Genomic DNA, 23,087 nt, shown 5'->3' with positions numbered 1-23,087 from the left:
TTCATCATGTGGCCCATCCACATTTTAAAACCACAAAGAGAGTACAAAACATGGACATTAAGTAGTCCAAATGAGATATAAAGAGTAAACATTATTATATCAAATTATTCCAAAATACTAAAGTACCTGCATCCATCCAAACTGTAACTTTGTTTACATGAAAAGGCTTTTTTGGAAAATAGCCACATGCATCTAACCGGGGGATATGCTGTAAAGTTAACTTCAAAGCAAAATTCTTCCTCACCAATCTCAAAATCTTCTTTAGAGTCAGTTATATTTATAAATCCCTTTTCTGGAAAAAAAAAGGGAAATATTAATATTTTATTACAAAGGCTGGACTGCTTAATGAATGAATTTTGACATCTGTATGTTTTTAATTTTGGTTATCGCAAGAAAAAAACCCCACCATGTTACATCAGAAAAGGCATTCTGTTAATCAAAATAAGATAATGCTTCAAAACAGCATTGAAATGATGTCACTGTGTTCAGCTGCAGGCAAGTGATCTGAGACTGCTGAAATTGCATATTGGATCAGACCAGAGCTCTTCCAAAAGTGTTGAACATTTCTTCCCCATCCACCCTACAGAGCCACAGGGCCAACAATGCCATTATTTGGCTTGGTTTAGGTGTGTGTTCCAGGTGTTAACAGCTGCATTTCCTGGCTTTCCCCTGACAGGGAACAAAACCAGGTGGCACCACCAGCATAATCAGACGTTGATAGTAGCTGTTTCTCTTTACCTGAAAGGAGTTGAAGATTTTGCATATGAGTCTTGTAGCTGCTCCTTTATTTCTCCATCTAAATTAGACATACTTTATGCAAGACAACTGCAATATGAAAAGGTATTCTGAAGATGTGCATGAACCATAAGCTGTTGGTACTTGCCCTGCTAGGGTGGGATTAGTTTAACCTAATGGAACTGTCTGAAGTTCAGTGACCTACCTAAGCTACTTGTTTGGACCTCTAATAAACTCAGTGGAATGAGACAAGCATGTCCAGATGTATCTCATCCTAAAACAGAAGATAACAGAACATGTACTGAACTGCTTCTGGAAATATCCGTTTCTTGACACTGACTGCTGAAGGAACCAAAGTCTCTGCTGGGGCTAGATGATCTCTCATGAAGTGAAATGAATCCCATCCAAGGAGACTGAACAGCAGACACATTTGGGAGGAGGCTGTCCTAAAGGCATCGGTGAGGCTAGGATCAGTTCTGTAAAAATCACATAATCATGTGCACTGGAAGAGATCTCTGGAGATGTCCTATCCAGCTTCTATCCAGAGCAGGTCCAACTAGATGAGGTTGCTCAGAGCCATATCCAGCCGAGTTTGAGTATTTCTGAGGAAGCAAACTCTACAAGTTCTGGGAAACTTGTGCCAGACTTTAATCAGCCACATGGTGAAAAGCTGCACCATTGAAATATTGCTGGACTGGGTTTTTCATTTTGAGTGGTTTTCTTCTTGTTGTAACCCTATATTCTGCTTGGCATGTTTTATCTCTGTCTAGCTTACTGGTTCAAAAAATGCTATCTGGAAACTCCTGTAAAAAACACAAAAGTTTCAGTATTTTAAACCAAGAAGCAATTGCTTTAATGACTGCTCTCCTACTTTTTGATATTAAAGGCTTATTGGCTTTATAAATTGGACTTTCATCTTTTGAATAATTTCTTGGACCTCAGCCTTCCAGGCAGAATGTCATCTCTGAGTGTACTGTTAACTACACAGCCAGCCAAGAGTAAAGGCTTTCTCCATGAGTGCACACAAGGACCCTGCCATTTCTCTGGAAAACAACTCAAAAAAAGTAGTTTATTTCTTGAAGGAGAAAGAAAAGAGCGCATTATTGCTTGGTTTATCACTTTTTGGCAGGTTTAAGTGTATTTCTGCCAGAGAAACAGTGAACATAATTATTCAGTAATGACAGAGAAGTGAGATGAAATCCTTGAAACTGGAATCAAAGCTTTCAGGTCTCTGTATTAGTCATATTTGTGTATTTGTTGCTTTAAACCTAACGTGTTGCAAAACAGCATCAAGATTGCATAGTGTTAAAAATTCTTTATTCAACACTGGTGGAAACTGAGCATAAGAACTGCAGAAACAAAGAGCTTTGCATGTCCAGTTGGCATGGTCTCTGTTGTGCTTTGAAGTGGCCCAATCACCTTGCCTGATCTGACCAGCTACATGAGACGGGATAAGTTGGTGAAACATCAATTAGCAAAGAGCAAACCAGAACTGTCTGTCTGCAAGGCGTTACTAGAGATTAGAAGACCCCCCATCAATGTAGTTATGCTAGCCAGGCTCGCCAGGCAATGCAGTATGTGCCAACCAAATATTTTCTCTTGGTTAAGTTACATCATGACCATTCCCAGAATAGTTATGGATGCTGACTCATGCACAGTGATGGTTTAATAGTAGGACATTGATCATTTTGGAAACTGCTACCCTGTCGCATGGACAACTGAATGAAATCTGTATCTATATCACTGTCAAAATTGAACCTGAGATGTTAGCATAAATTCATGCCAACAGTGGATGTCATTAATACATTAGGCTGGGGTGGATCAGAAGCACAGGATGTCCCTGTATGACCTTAGAGAGAGAAGCACAGCTGATAGCTAGGTATGACAACATCTTCCCACTTTAATCCACTATGGAGGTAAACAAAGAGATTTTTTCATCAGCAAAGCCAAAGAGACTGCAAAGGTTTTGTTGGCATAAGGGGTATTAAGGAGGGTACAGACAATCATCATAGCTTGGTGTACCCTGGTCAAAAAATACCCCACTCAGAAATACAGCCAGGAATATGGACAGTGATTCAAATATCCTGTGTTAATGTGACACATACTCACACCTGATAGTTTATGGATCCAAGAAGCCACTATTTCTGAACTGGGCACTAGTACTGAGAAAGAAGAGGATCTTGCCCTACCTCCAAACTACCCCCTCATGGCTACTTTCCTGTTTATCAAGAGGATGTGTGTAGAAAAACTGCCCAGGTATCATACTGGGTTATTGCAAACGATAACACAACTTTCTGCTCGGTGGTAGGCAGAAGCTAAAAAGAGGATACTGTGTGGGGAAAGTAATTTCTGAAGAGATTGGGGTAAGTATTCTCACTTCCTACTATTCTGTTGTAAACTCTGAGAGCAACTACATCAAAGGTCAAACGTGTGATGAGTGCTTCAGAGTGTCGTATTCTCAGGGCTATAGACTCCAACTCCAAGCACACCAGGCAGAAAACTACTCCCAGTGCCTACTCCAGCAACATGATGCCAACTACACCTTTCCCTTTTATGCCTTATTTCCAAACTTATGCCTATTTGTATATTATTTTCTTCTGAGAAAAAAGGTTTGCAGTTGAGGCTGTTCTGGACTAACTTCAACATTGATTGCTTTTAAATCAACATGTTACTTAAGTAGAATGAGGTTTCCTTTGGTATGGTTTTGATTTTTAAATTTTTCAGGCCTTGGTATAGCTTGATGTTAGAAGGATGGTTCCCTTCAGTGCCTGGAAAGCAGGAAACATGCAGAACAACCAATAACACTGGAATAGTTGTCTCTCTAGTTGTCTCTCTAGTTGCAGGTTTTCCTTCAGATGCGCCACAGCTGCAGCAGCACTTCTGCGCAGCAGTTTGCCAGCTCTGCCAGTAGTTGCTATTCACCATCTCTTTGGGCATGCATTAAGACAAAAGTTTTCATTTCTCTTCTGCTACAAGTTCCACAGGTTTCAGAGCTAAAATTCTTCCCCAGATTTACTTCCCCATAAAAAATTTGGCAAACCCAAAGGGCCACTTGTCTGTCACTCCTTTGTCATAAGAGGAAAAGGTAATTTCTCGTTTGTTCTGGGTTTTGAGTGGGAAAGCCCACCACTGAGAACTGTCCAACTGTTTGATTCCTTCCTGGAAGACCCAGGTCAGGCCTGGTGCAGAATTTCTACCTGCTTTTTTCTGTATAAGAGCCAGGAGCACCTGAAGAGACCATACAAAACAGCAGAGCAGGGACCTTGAGAACTTTCGCCTTATCTCACTCGCTTCAAAAGAGGAGCCAAGGTGGAGTGGAGGTGCCGTACATGAGTGAAAGGGAGATGCAGTGCGAGCAAGTGGTGAGGAGACCGAGGCCATGACCACAGCTTTTCAAAACCCATACTGGAGTCACAGCAGGACATTTCTGTCTCACATCAGTTGGGACCAGTCACTGGTAGTTCTAGACTCAGGCCAAACCAATACACAGAGCATTAATAGCTGAACACGTGGGGCAGATAATGTATCTTATGTTCTCAGTCAGCTCCAGAAATTGTACTTGTGCAGTGTTTTATTATACATGTAGTTGTTTGTATCTGCTCTGCAGCTGCCTACATCTGAGTTGGTGGCACAGAAAAGGGCTACACAACTACATTAACCCCCCTACCCAAGAAGCCCAAGGCACAGCCCCTGGGAACTCTAGAGCTTTTTGTCCCCACAAAAAGACACTATGGCTTTGCATCACACCAGCCGAGAGTCATGTACAGTAACAAGAGATGAATTCCAGCCTCTAGAAATTCCATTGCAACAATCATCCAGACTAGATCTCTAAACAGTGCCATTTCATTTCACTTCCAAAAGCACCGTCTTTTAATTTAAATTATTTGAAAGGCAATATAAAGAAAAGGTTGATTATCTTCAGGTACCTGACTGACTCAGTTCATATTAATCTCTTGGCTTTCCTGGACTGCCAATAAGTGCAGACTCTTTCCTTATAAAAGGAACTACAAAACACACACTGCACACCCGCAAGCAAAGAACTGCCGCATAGAAAACAAAGCAAAACAACCAACCAAGGGACAAAATTAACACTGGGGGTTGGAATTACCTAAAACTCTAATCAAGGCAGTTTGGTTCGGATGAGCTGTAGAAGAACAGGTGTAACGTCCACTGTTGCTTCTTCCTGCCGCTGAAGCAAACACATACTGGACCCGAACTGCTGAGTGATCTGTTTGATATTCTAATCCTTCAAATTGGCGATCCTAGTTTTCAACAGAGATTCCCATTTAATCAGTTGTTAGTGCCCAATATTACCTTTTTTTAAAATATGCCATCTTCTTACCTGCTCAACTTCTTTGTTTTCAAAAGATAATTTTATTCTGAATTTATAATTATGGTGAACAGCTCTGCACCTGATCAGCAATGGTTCCCCGACTTTAAGAAGTAATTCAGGTAAAGGTGTTGCTTGTGTTTCATTTAAATCTAGAAAATCAAAACATAGTCACTGAAACAACTATCACTTTGCCTGGAAAAATGCTCAGATCAACATTTTTTCTGCTAATGCTGTAAAAGCATCTATTATTACATTGTAATGATAATTAGAATTTGGGAAAACTACTCATTAATCATGAAATTAGTAAATTGGATGTCTCAAACCAAGCTTTGTCATAATTTACAAGATATCTATAGGGCACAGTTCAGCACAGAGTTTAGGTCAGGTCAGGTTTATTTAAAAAACAAAACAAAACAGAAAAACAAACCTGAATTTATCTATTTACTCATGATTATTTATACATTTATATATTTAGGAACAATTTGAAGAGCATTTCAGTGCAACACCGTCCTAAAACCATGCACAAAAATAGATGTTTAGAAAATGCAGAAGGGCAAGACATTTTTTACAGAGGCCACAAATAGCTATTAGAATCTATAGTTTAGACATGAGACAGAGCAATCATATTCACTGTTAGATTTGTTCCAGTGATTAAAAACAAGTAGCTTAGCCCAGAAAGGGTACTCAGATGAGCAGTGCAACTAACTTCAGCAGCAGGATCCAGCTCGCATATAACTAAATCTTAGAGGGAAGTTACCTATTGTAAAGAGTCTGGTGCATTCTCTGCCCAGGCCATTAACTGCACAGCACCATATATAAGTTTGAAATAATTCCTGTTGTGCCATCTGTATGCCATCTATTTCCCCAGTTTCGTCATATATTTTATCACGGCAACTGCAATTACAAGCACAATTATTCATTGACTCATTTGGTTAACCTCAGGCAAATAAATCTGATAAATCTCCAAGCCATGCAAACAATAGTGGGAAAACTGGATCTCACATAGCTAAATAAAAAGGAACGAGGAATGGTGAAGATAAGAAAATTTAAAAGTCACCATCTAGGCAGAAATATGAGCTGGAATGACGTGAGTATGATCAAACTAGGCCATAGACAGGTAATACTGTAACTAAAATCTGGATAAGAGTGAAATCATGGAGGTTGAGCTTTCACATCATATCTCTGAATTCTTGGTGATGGGAACTGCTGCAAATCCACCTCCCGTTACGAGACCCAGATCCCAAACTGCCACGTTGCAAAGAAAGGTATTACGCCCGCTGTTAATAGAATCAACTTCATATATTAATAGAATAGAAAAAAAAAATCATAAAATTATGATCGCTTGTAACATTTTCCCCGTTCTAATGTATTCACATTTCCAAAAAATGTGAAAAACGAGAGAGAATGAGATGCCTTTGATTTGCTCGGGGGATATTAAAATACCAGAACCTGGCTTAACTTTTTTCAAGCCAGGAGATGAAAGTTTCCAAAAGAGGACAATTGCCCAAATTTCTAAGAAAAATATGTTGCAGCACTCCAAAAGTGGATCATGCAGGCACAGGTTTTCACTCAGCATGTGGCTGTGCAACACGGCAGAGCCTGTCTCCAAAAATTCTGACCCCGAACGTCTTCTCAGCTCACTAGGCACGTTAAGCAGTACAAAGCCTCTCCCTTCTTCAGAAGACGCTAAACTTTTAGTCTAGAGATTCAACATGCATATAAGTATACATCATACCTATTTTCAGGTGTTTTGCAAAATATCCACTGCACAGAGGGCTGGGGGTAGCTCTCAGATATGCACTCAATAGCGTCCGATTCTTCCCTTTTCCTGAAATAGGGTTTGCCTGGTTTCTCTGTCAAAAATCACGCAAATACTTAAGAATACTGAAATCATTTTGCAACAGTGTTTTGCTCATTTCATAGTACACTAAGTTACAGGGTTGTAATTTGTTTCAGGTTTCAACACTGAGGGAATAGAAAATTATTCTGCCCTAAGGATATTATGGGTTTGTCTCATGAGCTTTTCAGCCTTGATTGCTAAATGCACAGCTTGCCTGTATCAAAGGCTTGCCTCTATATGCTGGAGAACAATCCTGAGACTGATACTGAAAGGTGTTAATTTGCTGTGGTTGCTATTCCTTTCACTAGGCAGGAGCACAGATACCTTTTGAAATCACATCTCGACCCTGTGGCTTTTGGTGGAGTATCTGTTGGGACTACAAAGTCTCTACACAAAACTGCATCCTGTATGCTACTCAGTCAGATCAGATACATGATGGAAAAACAATGGGTGATAATGAGTTCTGATAACCAGCAGACTTCTCTATCCCGTATCTGTTACTCAGAGGGGAAAAGGTTCCCAGACAATTCCCAGTCCCCTGAACCTATCAAGCTCAGAATTGGACTAACTATTAATATAAAAATTTGATGCATTAAAACTGTTTAAGATTTGACTCAAAATGAAAAACACAGAATCTGGTTTTAGGTCATTTTACAATCAAATCGTAGCTTCTACCCAGAAGAGTGATATTTTCTTCAGAGCCACGCTTCCATTGTCTGCAAGGTGACATGTGAAGGTCAAACTAATACTTCTGGCTTTTTAATTTCTTTCTTCATTTACCTCTTATAAGCTGTGCCTAGAAGGGATTTTTTCACCTGTAGAGATTCACATCTAAGTTGAAGGGTTTCCATCTAGCCTGGAGGATTTTATGAAAGATGTAATTATGATATTAGATTCACAGGACCAAAGAGAATGCAATCCAAGCAATTGATATGGAAAAGTTCTTTATCAAGACTGTTTCAAACTACTCTTGCTTGCACATGTAATAAATTTTTTTTAACCTCTAAAGCCTAATTGATGTAGTTGACAAGGTAATTTTTAATTAAAGATTTCATACCCTGCCCCCTCAATGAACCTGTTAAAATTATAATTGAGACATGCAATAGGCCTTCAAATAAAACAAGAGACTGGAGGTGACACTTCTGACACCTGAGTGAGAAAAAAAGACAAACAGAAGAAATACTTTAAAAACATGTAAAGAGGGAATAAAAAATATTGATTAGTCACAGTTTATAAAAAACAAGGCAAGTAATAATGCTTGTTGTTGAAACTGTCTCCAGAAGGGTTTGCCAGTTTTTTACCTGTATGGATTGATATTTAACTTTCTTTTCTTTGAAATTTCTTTTACATTTCAAAATTGTATTTTTAAATTGGGTCCTTTCCAGACAAAATAATGTGGTGTTTCTCTTCTGTTAAAAAATAGTGTCATCATGTCAACATGGGTCTCTTTTTTTTTTTTTAAAGATGTTCTTGGACTCTCCTACTTAGAAACAGAAGACCAAACTTCGTTGCAGCAGTTGCCTTTGCATCAAAGATGTCTCTTGTGTCGTCCTTGAGAAAATTCAATCAAATCTGCTCCAACTGTGAGCCTTTCAAAAAGCACATACTCTGTCATGAGCATTTAATAGCAGTTAAAATCTCAACTTCTCTAACACCCTTGCGCTGAGCAGCTGCAGTACTGATGTGTTTCACCTTAAAACCCAATAAACAAGTAAACGCTGGCACTGAGAAAAGGGACTTCATCTTTTCCCTTCCCTCAGTGATGCCTCTTGCTGCCCAAAGAACTGCGAAAGGAAAATCTATGAGAGAAGAGCAAAGAGACCCAGTGCCAGGCACAGGCGCAGAAGTGGCAGAGTGGGATGAAGCATGAGTTCAGAGCGCTAGAGACCCTAAAATAAAAGGGATATCCTGATCTGGTCCAGATAACAGCCCAGCTGGCAACACTAGGAATAAACAAGTTAAGATGCAAGCAAACAAATCTAGCCTACGACCTTCGAGAACGCACAAAAGCCACCCTTGATTTGTCCCTTTTGGAACAAGGGGAATCTCTCATAGGGGAGAAGTGAGCTTCATTTACATCTCTATTTTTTCATTTGCATGGTTTATTGACTAACGAAAGCTGACTCTCACGCAGTCTGTGGTTTTGACTTCAGCCTCTGAAGACAGCTCCAAGTCCTATGAATATTTGTGAGAAGATTGAAATGCAGCACATGAGAGCTTCATTGCTTTGAACCTGAGCCCCTCCCCTTGAACCTATTGATGGAGTGACCCCTTTCAACTGAGATATACTTACTTCGGATGAGAACAGGCACAACTACTGTGTAGTTGCTGGTTTTACTTATGACTGAGAGGGTGTATTTTCCAGCTTGCGCTTCTTTTACTTGGGAAAAAGCCAAAGATGTAACATACCTATAAAACAGAAAGTAAAGCTATATTTGCTATCTAGAAAGTAATATGCAGAACACACAATAAAATGCTAGCTCTTTAGCTCTAGAAAAAACCCTTCAGAGATACTAGCATTCATTATTTACATAGCACTCTTCAACCTGAAGTGTTTTCATCATGTATCTTCCTACACAAGCAGCATGTGGGAACTTAACAGGTACCACAAGCTTAACACTGAGCATTGGGAAAGATGGAGTTTCCGAGCTTTGGACAACTGGGGAGGTCCACAGGGAAACGCTTTACCTACAGTCCCATCCTACATGTTTTGCAAGGGGAGGAAATAATCCAGTCTCACGTTCTAGCCCAGGTTTGGCTGTGAGAATTAGGATGCTGTTGTTCCTAATCTGCAGCATGACCCTAACAAGTCACAAAATTCTTCATGCCTCAGTTTCTTTGGCTATAAAATAATGATTTTGCCCCATGAGCACTGCAAAGCTCAAATTGATCAATGCCAGAAGGTCCCTGGAGACTCCATGCATGATGATATATGAATTAAAAGAACAAGATTATTTCAAACTATTCTTGGCTTTGAGATTCTTATGTGTATGTGTATCTAAATGACAATCGGCAATGTGCTGCTGGGTGACAGCACTTAAGAAAGATTAGCAGATTTTGAAAGGTAATGTATATCATTAAATTGGCACAGTCACAGAAAATATTCCATTTGAATCCTAAAATAAATGATCTCTTAAAGGTTCTTTGATCCAGTACATTCCTTGACTTACCGATTCTCTGAGTCCAATGAAGGTTTACAAGGCTGGCTCTCTTTAAAGAACCAAAAGCATGAAATGACCTCTGAAATGTTCATTATCACTTTTAATTCAATATCTTCAAACAAATTGACTTCCACATTTTTAGTTGGTTCATAGATGTTTTCTGTTCCTTGAGAATTCAAATAACACCCAAGATCTTCCAAAATGTTAGAAATCTGCAGTGCAAGAGGACAGATTGTTAAGTATTTGTTAGCAATTATCTTTATTTGCCTTTTTGCATTCAAATATTTTTAAAGGATGCACCTCTGGAAAAGCTCTCATAAATTAGTAATACCTCATAATGCCCAAATATGAATACAAAATATACTGAAACAACACCTTCATCATGTCTTCTTCTATTTTTTTTTTTTTTTTCATTTCTACTGTCAAACATTCATAAATATGTTCAATTCTACTGCAGGAGAAAACACTATAGGATTTCTATTGCATTAGTTAATCCTGTTCTCTAGACAGACATCGCAGAACCATTTTAGCCAGAAATATGACAGTTTTCACTTAGTGATACAGGATATTCTTTACTCTCATTTTTGTTTCCTTTCATGTAGAACCATAGGAAGACTCAGAACTGTGATACAACCTTTCTGTTTGTGACCTCAGTGCAAAGGCAGGGCCAGAATTTGTTTATTTTATTTTTTTTAAGCGTTCCACTGCTTGTCACGGCATCATCTAGCTAGACTGCTCTTCAGCTCCTTGGGGCTTTACTAGGCAAGGAACGTTCGGGCTTGGTGCCTTCACACCTTTCATTTCCCCACCACTGCGTGTAGCTAAAAGAGAATCGCAAACAGAAAGAGAATATTCCGCAGTCATTCTGAAAACCACTGACAGATTAATGAGTCTCTATGCTTAACTGCAGCAAAAGGTGGGAAGTAAATATCTTCATCTGAAGAGCAGCCGTAAATGTCTCCCTTACTTTGGTAGGTGAAATTTACCCGGTGTAAGTTTGTGAAAGGACAGAGTTCATCACATCCTCTACCCCACACTGTGCTTGGCCAGTTGGTTCTTCTCGTTCTTTGCTCCTTCTTCGTCCCTTCTCTTGATCTGAGAATTATCTAGAGATAACAGCCATATTCTGCTTTGCCTGATACAAGGACAGCACAGCTTTGTCTGGTATACATTCATTTGTTATCTGAATTATTGATTTATTTGTCCAGGAATTAAAAATATTTTATAAGACTAACTTGAAACAAGAATCCTCAGGAAATATTTTAATCACAGGTCTCAGCTGCTTTATAATTCAGTTGTATACCACCTTTTCTTGGCCTTCTGCCATTTCAAGTCAGAAGAGAAGAAAAAAAGAATCATATTTGATTCCCTATCCAGCTTTGGTGTCTTAGTCAAGGTTTAGACTAGGCAGGGATTTATGGGCTTTGCTGGTGGGAACAGAGAGGGGTGCAGGTTCCCCATCAGTCCCAGCAGCCGTGGCACACACACTCCGTGGCAGGCCACCGATTCACACCATGGCCTTGGCAATCCCCTCTTGAGGACATATAGGTTTTTACTTTGATACATTTCCAGTTATATTCAGCAATATTCAGGCATGCTGATGTGAGACAGCATCAAGGCAGCAACGAAAAAATCGGTTTTAGAGAAAACTAGAGAAATCTATTTACAATTTTAAAGTATAAATCGCGATATGTATTTCCCTCTAACCCTCTGTAGTTGTATTTGGCATAACCCTGGTTATTTTGCCTGTGACATCCCCACAGCCTACAGGTTTAGGATGTTGTAAGCTTCTGGGAAGGTATTTCTGGAATGGACAGGATTATTTTTATAAGCAACTCATTCTCTCTTAGATTACCTTAGGAGATACTGATGTCTCTGGTGTTCCTGAACTTTCATCCTTCTGGCTGATAAACACACATGCAATCTCAGATGTGTTTTGCTTCATTGCAGAAGTGAAAGTAACTGCTGTCATAACGAGAACTGTAAAACAGAAATAGAAAACAAATGTAATCATGTCTAGATCTCTGCTCAGGCATAACCATTTTAGTAAAAATAAAATACAACAAAACTGTAGAAAGATTACCTTCTTTTAAGGCAAAAGGAATATGCAGATATACAATGTGCATTTGCAAACTGTGTGTTTGTGTATTGAAGCTGAGTGGTAGCAGTGTTCAGACAACCTTTCAAAAGCATAGATCCATCACACTTCAGAAGTATGTTCCATAAAATTGCAGAAAATGTCTAAAGACAAAAGCCTCTATGTGTTCTGGAGGCTGCTTCAGAAACCACACTACAAAACAGGCTCCCTCTTGCAGCTCACTTCTGCATCACCATCTCTGAATGGGCCCTACAGCACCAAACCCTGTGGCCCCAGGCCAGCATTTGCCCATCGTGAGCTGGAGGATCATAATGCGCCATCCTTCCCATTGGCACTAAGGAGATGTCCAGGTCAGAAACACTCCCCAAGCATCCCTCACTCCTGCTCAGGGTGATGGCAAAATAAAGCAATGGCAAAAGAGAGCCCGCAGACTTGCCTTTGGAACCCACACTCAGCTCACCCAAGGACCCAAGGTCTAGTCTTCCCTTTCCCTTCTCTCTGGGACAGGCTGCATTTGTTCTGATGTATCAGACACTCTCCGGAGCCTTTCTGGCATGGATTTGTGCTTCTTCCCTTGAGCTGCCATTCACAGCCTTATGCTCTTTCCCCTCTGGGAAGCAAACAAGGCAGCAATTACCATTATTTTGAGGAAAGCAGATGCAGAAAGTGGAAGGCAAGGAAGAGTAAGCCCATGGCTTTCTCCTGTCTTCTTCCTCATACCTCCCTGACTCTGTCACACCCCAGTGTCTCTTGCCAGCTCCCAGCCCTGGCAGGAGCAGCAGATGTCATTTCTCATTACACATAAGGAGCAGTGTGGGAAAGCTTCTGGTGCCTCAAAGGCACCGTGTCTCTGGAATGTTTCATATGAGCCTTTCTGCAGAGACTGCAGCTTGAAAAGTCACCTTTTAGCCTTAAAGGAGCTATATAGCAACTAGGCCCCCAGCATTGCACATAAACAAAAAAAACAGAAGTAAGACTGCACAACTGGCAGGGCTAAATGTATCTGATTTCCATTAAGTCCCTAAAGCCAGCCCTCAACAGTACAAATAAGCACTGAATCATAAAATAACATCTCTCTCCTGGCAACCTGGAAATTTTCTGCCCTCGGGTCTTGTTTTTTTGTCTTTTTTTTTTTTCATCCCCTCCTTCAGCTTCTGACATGGTTGGACATAAAGCAAGGTGCAGAGCTGAAATGAGGAAAAAAGGCAAATATATCAGGAAGTGCTTGAATGATTAAATTAATGTTTCTGCAGGTGATAGAAGGAATTGCTGCCATGTCCTCTTTGATGTTTGTACCTTCCAGAGCTGCCCGATCTCTAAGCTGGCAACACTTTGACAACCACTTCTCAGTTCTCTTAGCAAACGTGGATTAAGACTGAATTGTTCTCATTCAGGCACCTAACATACACTTCATTTTGGGTGCCAGCTTTCCACAGTATACACAGGCAATGGTCTGCTTTTGCGGACCTCTGAGGAAGATCCTGTCCATCTGTCTGTGATCCCCAAGAAAGGTGAACAGGACTTCTTTGGGGAGACATGTATCTCCCTCCATTGGTGATAAAGATGATGTTGGCACTTCTTGAGACAGTGAGTGCCAGAGGGCAGCTGAAAGTCAGATATACATTAGGTATCTACACCAAGTATGCTGAATTCCTCCCCATCAATGCAATCCAGGTTTCCAGCCCTCTCACGAGTTTTTCACCAAGTCCTTCTCTGCTCAGCTTTCTCCACTTCTGTTTGTTTGTTGACCACTCTACTTTTCACATTTTTCAAATCAGGGACCATATTACTGGCTCACAACCAGGGGCTCAGCTGATGGAAACCTGCCTACGTCCATTGATTTCTAAGACACACCAGCTGAAACCACCTGAAAATACAACTTCAAAAGTTCAAGTCATTTGGCCTGTTAAGCATGCCCTTGCTTCAGCTTTCTGATCTGCAAATAGTTTTAGCTTCAGTACAAGCTGAGCCAATTTATCCTGGCATCACTCCGCTTTGCTCACATTGCCTTGTTAGCAGGATGCCTAATGCCGCAGTAGGAAAGAGGAAGATGTATTTAAACAGCAACAGGGAAAAGATTTGCAGCTAAAAGTTAGGCAGAAGCAGACAGATGTAGCAACAAGACTGTGAGTGAGACATGCAAACAAGGTGTCTGAAGAACTGGAACTGCATCTGTATAGAACAGTATGTGGGAGTATATGCTGGAAGAGGGAGTAGGGAGCACGCCGACACGACACCCTCATGTATAAGAGAAAATGGGACTCCCTGACCCGTTAACTGCTAGAGCTTGTCACTGCTGTCCTCTACCTTTTTTCCTGTATAATTCAATAAGATTTTTAGGATTAGGAAGGGTATTGTGAACCTGAGGTGATTCCAGCTCCTTTACAGTGAGAAAAAAATGAGTAATGTTATAGTCAGAAGTGTTTACATGACAGGGAGTAGCCTAAACTTGTGTAGGTCTTAGAGAAACACATTGCATTGACAAAGTAGAAAATGAGAGCATAATTGAAGCTTTCAGAAGAAGCAGGATCAAGAAAAGAAATATTGAGAAAATGGTAATGCTCTGATTCACCATCTTGATCTTTCAGCTTCTAGCTGGCCTGTTCAGGACTGTAGTTATGATCTGCATGTCAGTCATCCTCCCAAAAGCCCAAAGTAAGAACAGCAGAGACTGAAAGCACTGGGTAAGAAATATCAAATATGTAGTGTGCATAATCATGTTGTGTATTGCTGAACTGTAGTGAAGCTGGAATGGAAATAAATTGCTGCCTCTGAACAATGTTTGTTTATGCCTGCTTTCCATCTTCGTTATCTTCTTATAGGTTATACAAAAATAAATGCAGTAGGAGAAATCTTATTCTTACTGAAGTCAGACAAACCTCTACTTGCCATAAACTGAGTCAGGATTTCATCAAGATGTGTAGACACATACATGGGGAAATGCCTGTACAAGTCATAAATTGGGCTTCCATGTTATGGTGCTGAGAAGAAAGGCCTGAATCTACTGTAGAGATATCAAACCAAGAAGCTATGTTTAAGCTAGTTCAGCTATCAGATGGTTCACCTAATGGAACTGCTTACAAAATTTTATTCTGAAATGGGCGATGACTAAATTAGCCTTTGGAACACTGAGAAAGCCACTCCAAAATATGTTAAAAGTCTGAGCTCATCAGAAAGAGATTAGCTGAGGAACTGGAAGACTGTGAAGGATGAAGAGAAAACCTTTCTCTTTGTACCAAGGGATGCATCTTGTGTTTTTGTTCAGCTCAGGGTGCTTAGTATAATATTTTACATAGCAGTCGGGCCTTTCCTAGACAGAACAATCTTCTGCTCTGCTTTACAGCTCAGGAGACTTACATAAAGCAAACAAAGTTTTGCTTCTTATTTGACTGCAGACTGTTTTCTCTGGGTGAGAATCTCTGGATCAACTTTCTAAAATTTTCTTCCTGATCAGGGAAAGTAGAAGAACCCTTTTTTGTAGGAAAGCCATGGTTGTCCCACAGTCATGTATTGCCAGAAAAAAATCTGTCGAAGTGGTGACATTGATGAGCCTAATACACATACGTTAACTCTTAAAAACCCCCACACCTTTGCATGTGGCTGCCTTTTCCTCAAAAGAAATTTGAGGTGGATCCTGAAGTGAGAATTTTACTCAACATAAATATGATAAAAATCAGAGGGAGGCAGGATAGGTAGAAAGAACTGATCTTAAATCAATTTCTACCTCTTAACCATATCTTATTTCTCTCCCATCAAACTTAACTTTTCTCCTTCGTCAACTTTTAATGCACCTTCCTTCTTTGGTGTCTTCATCCTTTCAGCTTAACCAACTCTCAGCTTCCAAATAAATGCAGCCTGTGTGTTCATTCCTACATGATGATGGGGCCAGAGGTGTTGCTCTATGTTGCAGAATAATAACCATGTTAGAACAAGGTTTAACAAGCAAGGTGGGTGACAAGATGTTCCTGTTGCAGCTCATGCTAATTGTGACTAGTTGTTGTAACACTGAATGGGGTATGTATAGGTCAGGACCAGTCACTTATCTGGTCTTACCAGTTAATTACAACAAACATTACATGAACTGATTTAGTTATTTACAGTCATGTTCAAGCATGGCTGACATTTGAGATGGAAAAAAAATCCTATAGAGTGTGGTAGCTCTCCACGAGGGTTTGGTGGAAGGGAACCAAGAATCTCTAAACTTGAATCACCAAGTAGGAAAGCAGTGAGAAGAGGGGAGCAAGGGAGGCTGTGTTGTTTTGGGAAGTGCTTGATTAGGCTCCGTGCACTGAGTTAAAAGCTAATAATGAGAAACAACACATATTATACGTTGTCCTGGAAGGCTACTGTCACGTGCCGGTCCTGTTTGCCATTGCCTGCAACCCTCCACCTGGGTTATTTTTCCACCCAGATCCACTCCCTCCTTCCCACCCCTTCCTCATTTTTCCCCCTGCAGCCGTTCAGGCAACGGCATCACACGCTGCTGCTCCCCGGGGCTCTTCTCCCCGGGCGAGCAGCCTCCGCGCAGAGGGACCCACAGCTGCCGACACCGCGGCCGGGCGCGGCGGCCGCCAGGGGGCGCTGCCGGCCCGCGCAGCCCCGCGCAGCCCCGCGCAGCCCCGCGCAGCCCCGCGCAGAGCTGGGCGCTCCGGCGGGGCCGGGATCGGGGAGCGGAGGCGCCGCTGGACACACGCTCGGCCCTCCGAAGCGCAGGGGTGTTTTCCCGAGTGGTAACTAACTCGACCAGTTTGGCTCCTGTTCGCTTGCGGAGGAGCTGCCCTGCATTTTTTTTTTTTTTTTTTTTTAATTCTTAGGAAATGAAATGGGAAACAAAAAAGACCTTGGAAATTATTTCATACATTAATTAAATATTTGATGATGGATAGCTGATTTTTTCCCTTCTTTTCTTCTGCAGCAATATTTTCTGATTTTCTATTAAAAGACAGTTTAAAAATACTGACTCTTTCTGGGGAGATCCCACAGTCATCCTCGCATGGCTCAGATAACATTCTGACTCAGTTATATCGTTATATATCATATATTCATTTTGAAACAAATTTTTTTGAAGGGCATTTTTTTGCACAAGAATAACTCACAAATATACAGTTAAAACTTCCTGCTCAGCAGAACAGCTTCAAATAGGTTGTCTCCTTATTTATTATAGTGGTCTCGAAAGCGTTTCTTTTGCAGAGCTATTAAACCAGAACTTGTCACAGTGAATAACCATTTCTAATTCAACCAGTGCAAGTGCCATCAAAGGGTTCTGTTGCTTGATAACTTATTCACTTTATGTCAGTTTCTGTAGTAAAGCTACAGTGCCTCTGCCTAACAAATCTGCTTCCCTAGTCCTTCCAAATTTAATCTATGCCTGAATCTCTTTTCAACATATGAGAAAGAAATAAGAACTTTGCTCAATCTACCTCACGAACATCAATGCCGAGACCCATCTACTCCAACATAGTTTGCCATGTGCAACAGAGAAGGATCTGTACACAAATTAGTTTTCTATATTTTTCATTTTCCTTAACCTCCATTTTCAGGTCCCAGATGAAAACAGCTACAAGGAATTTACTCTTTCACATTTTTTTGTATATCTAATGACTTGTCGATCATTTCCAATAATTTATTCTCTGTCTTGTTACATCCTAACATATTTTTGGTAGAGATTTCAGAAAATTTCATCTTTTGGATAAAATCACACCTTTCGATGCTAGTACCTTTCTTCTTAGAGAAGGCCAGTCAGCAGCTCTGCCTGTGGCTCACTGTAGCCAGCTTATAAATTATGTAGAAGTTTTAAGACAGAGTAATTGACATGGCTGAAAATTTCAAATCAGGAATCACACTGGGAATGTATTTTACAGTCCTCTGTCAGAGACCCAAACAAACCCTTATCCAACAGAACAGGTAGCTGGGAGTCAGCAGAGCTACTCTTGCTTTTTCACCTGTTACTTACAAGTATGTTTGTTTCAGTGTCTTATGTAGTAAAAGTAAGCTAATGATAACACAAAGTGCAGACATGTTCTTCACATGATACTACTACATATTCAATTTTATTGACTACTTTCACCATTAACTTTATTGTAGTCTGATATCCAAATCATGATCTGTGATTCGTATTGTGATTTCAGTATTCATTTAAGCCAGGATGGATAACAACCCAGTTTGACTTATATACGTAATTCTACCATTTTTCAGACTTTCTAATCATATACCTGCCCTCCTGAGTACATGAGACCTGCTCTTCCTCTGGGAATGAGTTGCTGTCAGTGAGGGATTGTGTACATTTACAAGCAGCCCAAGCCCTTTAGCTGTTGCGGACTTCTTTGTTAAATATGAACTGGCCCTAGCACCGTGTTGCTCCTTAATTTATAGATTTGCTTTGAAATGACCTTTCTGAGTTCTCAGTCTATGTCAGTAATTCATGTTTTTTTACTTGAAACAACAATAAAAAAATTATCTCCTTAGCATGAAGCAAATGCTGAAGGCTGAAGCAAGACATTTATCTCTGTTTTGTCTCTCTCTCCTGCTTCTTCTGTTTTTTGTTTACCTGGGCTTGGGTGAGGAAGGACTGCAGGGTTGTATTCAAACCCTTATTTGTCTTTCATTTCACTAAGATAACTTTCCACCTACCTTTCCTGGGTGTCTGAGATAAAGGCAATGCCCAAACAGCTGAACTGTTATTTTGCTTGTTACTATTCATTTTGTCTGCTTTTCATGGGACTAGCTGAATGAATGACAGCCCTCCCACAGGTCTCTGGACCACGATCCCATGGTGACTTCTCTGCTTGTGCTGGTGCTTACAAGGAGCTCACTGAAATCCTTGCTGCTCTACTCACAGTTTGTGTCATTCCAGGCACTTGTGATCTGGTTTACAAAGAATAACTGCAACTGCTGAGGATGTCCCTTTTTGGGAAGTGGCTGAAACGTGGCTGAAAATGCCATCAACCTCAGCTACCGTGGAAATCTCCCTTTCTGAGGAAGAGTCTCCTTGGTGGCTGGTTCTTCTGCTTCTTACCCACATTTTCCATCCTCTCAAGGGAGCTGCTTCTTGGCTCTCACATCACCCAGACCTTTCCACCCCACTAAGTATGGTGAACAATGGTATCCTGGGCTGCATTAGGAAGGGTGTTGCCAGCAGGTAGAGGTCCTTCTCCTCTGCTCAGCACTGGCAAGGACCCACCTGGAGTCCTGTCTCCAGTTGTGGGCTCCTCAGTATGAGAGACATGGACACACTAGAGAGAGGCCAGTGAAGGGCCACAAAGATGATTAAGGGACTGGAGCATCTCTGCTATGAGGAAAGGCTGAGAGAGCTGGGACTGCTCAGCCTGGAGAAGAGAAGGTTTGGGGGGATCCTATCAATGTACATAAATAGCTGAAGGGAGGGTGCAAAGGGGACGGAGCCAGGCTCTTTTCAGTGGTGCCCAACGACAGGGTCAGAGGCAATGTGTACAAAGTTTTTCACCATGCGGGTGACTGAGCAATGACACAGGTTGCCTGGAGAGGTGGTGATCTCCACCCTCAGAGATATTCGAAAGCTACCTGGACAGTGTTCTGGACAGCTGGCTCTAGGTGTCCCTGCTCAAGGAGGGAAGTCGGACAAAATGGCCTCCAGAGCTCCCTTCCCATCTCAACATTTCTGTAATTCTGTGAACAAAGGGACAATTCTGTGGGCAAAGAAGCACTGGTGTGATGCCACCACAGAGGTCCCTCATGAATCAGGAAGTGGCATTGGGCTGTCCTTATTCTTGACTGTCCTCTAGAGGATGTTTGCTCATGGGGAAGGAAGGTTTATGCCATTAAAAAGCTGGATAGACAACTCTGAAGCAAAGCAAACAGATATGTCTCATCTAACGACATAGTGAGTTTGCTTTAACTCTTTTTTTTTAAACTGCTCTGTATTTAAGTACTCCAGTCTCATTACCTGACACACTCTTAGCACTTCTACTGACATCAGTGGAATTACTAGCTTCTTGCAAGCAAGGGCTATTTGATTTAAGTACCTAAAGATAAAGGTATGAGATTCCTGGCATCTTGTCAACAAGGAGAAAAGGATCTCCCGAAAAGAGAAATGAAAACAGATGGCAGATAATGAAACAATACTATTTGTCATCCTAGTATTTTAGAACTTCCCTTTTAAATGAAAACAACAGTCTTCACAACTGACTATAGTATATTGTCTATCCTTTCCTGGAAAAGGGGATGAGGACAGAACACAGAGGGCCTGAATTGTATTTGGGGGAAGAATAGACAGAAAGACAGAGAGTGGGAGAGAATGATTTTGCTACAAAATATAAAAAGATAAAAATTAATCCAAAGTATTTGATAAAAATGGGAGTTGGTGTTCGGCACCAAAATTCATAAAAATGAATTTAAAAAAATACTATCATTATGAGGTTAGCATTAAAAAACAAGTGCAATTTCCAAGCAATTGTACAAATGTAAAATCCAACATACTCCTTAAAGAGCACATTGTAACAATAAAACACTTTCCAAACCAGCCCTTGAAGCTCACCCATTAGAAATCTTATCTACACAATTAAGCCTAGGCTACAAAGAAAGGAGTAAATAGTGTCTTACAACAGTAACAGAGCTAAATATTCAGGTGATAAGCTAGCTTTTCTGTCTGTTTACCCTGTTCAGGTTTTTCAGAAGGTTTTAAGGAAGCATCTTCAAAAGAATTAAGGAGTTGTTCCTTCCTTAGGATGGGAAATAAGCACACAACATTTATCCAGCTATCTGTATACTTTTGTTATCATCTTATTTGTCTTGAAATATAGAAGAGAAAACAAGAGTCTACCCTTCAAACACACCAGCAATTTCTAGGGTATTTTCTGTGTTTGAAGGGTTACAGATTCCTTAAGGTAGCATTTTGCATCATGTTTCAGTTTAGAGTCCCATAGTATCTTCTTAAATGTGTTTCCATTAACAGTCATAGAATTAAGCCATATGGGAAATAAGGTCTTCCTGCCCATTTGAGAAATGCTGCTCTTTGTTGGCTCTGGACTGATGTTTTGGTCCCTATTTTCCTTTTAAACAGTCCTTGTCCTTTTCTAGTGTTACTATAAAAAACTGAAATTGCTTTTTGCTTCACTCATGCTCTTGTACATCTTTTCTTCGTAAATGTTTTACTCTCTAATTTCACTCCCATTGCTATTTGCTGGACTTTTTCATCCCTGCCTTTCACAGTGAACATCTCCATGAAGGTTTTCAGAAAGTCTAACTCAACCCAATGACCCAAAACAACTTCTCAGCTAACAGTGCAGAATCTTTAACTTGAGTGAGTTTATGCCACAAAGTTTCAGATCTTTTGAAAGACACATTTTCTGAAATTTATGAACAACAGGTACCCTGTGCTTTATTATTTTGGGATCATTATAGGAAGGGCTCTCAACAGGGATGCTGCAGAAGGACAGGATGTCCCCACCTCTGCTCTGTGACAAACTGGCCACCATTGAGCTGCACAGCGCGCACTCACGCACCGCTGGGCAGAGACGTGGTGGGGGGGGCCCTGACAGTCAGGCTGTGCTCTGGACATCTTCCAGCTTCTCGGTAGCTTGAAATGTGGGTAACTTGAGGAATTTTCTGAAGAAAAGAGGGGAGAAGCAAGTGGGGACTAACCTCAAAAGAAATAAAACACCCGTAGTCTGAAGTTGTATTTACTTCCATTGGAAAACAACCCTTTTTCTGCACAATCCTTTCACCTTCAGGAATTTTCACTTCAAAAGTAATACCTTATCTTCTGATCCACGAAATGGTGATGGATGACCATGAAAATATGTTCTGCTGGGCATGCTTGTTTCCCTGAGTAAGCAGACCATGTACTGGCCTTACCCAACATTCATAGCTGGCTTGCACCCAGGTTTTTGCATGTCTCGGGAAAGAGATTGTAGTCAGGATCCAACTTGATTCTCCCTGGGGTGCTCATTGATTTCACCTTCCTGCCGGTGGCAGGGCTTGGTGCCTGAACTTGCTCTGGAATGTTTGTCAGCTGGTTTGTTGGAGAGAAAATGGTGTATTGCTGGGAGATGGACAGATCCTGCAGACAACTGGGTCCCAAGCATTTCTGGGTCCTCCTTAAAAAGCAGAAGTGTGCTGGCCCATCTCATATTTTCCTGGGTCTCCGCCACAGGAATGTAATGGACACTTGCATGTTTTGTGAGGGGTTTTTCAACAGTACTGTCCTACAGGTTTTGTGCAATCAGACACACCATAATCTAATCCAGAGCTTGTTAGGGCCTGAGCTTGCAGTCCTTGCTCATACGAAATTTCCTCTCTTTTGCCAGCCACAGGGAGATCTCAGTCAGCATCTGACAACTGCATTTCTCTCAGGTGTTCTGAAAGTGCAGATAATCCCACGAACAGTTCTTAGTAAGAGAGGGTGCAATAAAAACAAGGGAGCAAGAGCAGCTGTTAATGGAAAACTTCCCCTGATGAGAAAGGTCACCAACAGCCTCTGTTCATCACAAAATTCCCCTGTTTGCAAAACATGAAACTACTACTGCCTCAGTTCCCAGGCCCCATCCACCCTCCCATCTCATCCACCAATGCAAGGCTAATTATATGCTAGATAATATTTTCTTTAATCACAAGCTCTTGCTTAGGATGACCAGCAAAAGTTAAGAAGATTATGAACTGGAATAGTGCTTTTAATGTATATAGGTGTATTTACATACATATTGTATTGTACATTTTGTTTTCTAAAGTTCTTGGGATTACATTCCTTGCTGCTGGGGAACATTTATTTCCAGCAAATAACACGGATAAGATGCTTTTTCTTTCCTGCAACTTTTGCAGTTCTGAGCCCATAATTTAAAGACAGACCTGATGCCTTAAGTCTAGAGATGCTGTGTAGATTCTCCTCTAGGTGTTATTATAGTTTAGCTTTGCTGGTTAAGTGTTGCAGCTTCTGATGATTCTCGT

The 23,087-nt window shown here is 40.9% G+C and overlaps 1 protein-coding gene across 1 annotated transcript in view; it reads right to left on the bottom strand.

Annotated features, from left to right (window-relative positions):
• Positions 1-22,005, bottom strand: part of FLT3 (fms related receptor tyrosine kinase 3) — a 38,614-nt gene extending 16,609 nt beyond the window's left edge. The window contains 10 exon segments of the mRNA XM_065649029.1: positions 127-292; positions 4,844-4,997; positions 5,078-5,217; positions 5,826-5,962; positions 6,804-6,921; positions 9,202-9,317; positions 10,079-10,281; positions 11,925-12,049; positions 21,869-21,963; positions 21,965-22,005. Coding sequence (XP_065505101.1) covers positions 127-292; positions 4,844-4,997; positions 5,078-5,217; positions 5,826-5,962; positions 6,804-6,921; positions 9,202-9,317; positions 10,079-10,281; positions 11,925-12,049; positions 21,869-21,963; positions 21,965-22,005 — 1,295 coding nt within the window.
• Positions 22,006-23,087: the final 1,082 nt, after the last annotated feature.

This window comes from Caloenas nicobarica, chromosome 1 (genome assembly GCF_036013445.1).
Source record: "Caloenas nicobarica isolate bCalNic1 chromosome 1, bCalNic1.hap1, whole genome shotgun sequence".
Lineage (NCBI taxonomy): Eukaryota > Metazoa > Chordata > Aves > Columbiformes > Columbidae > Caloenas > Caloenas nicobarica.
Note: the sequence above shows the minus strand (reverse complement) of the source record. Positions and strands in the feature narration are given on the sequence as shown.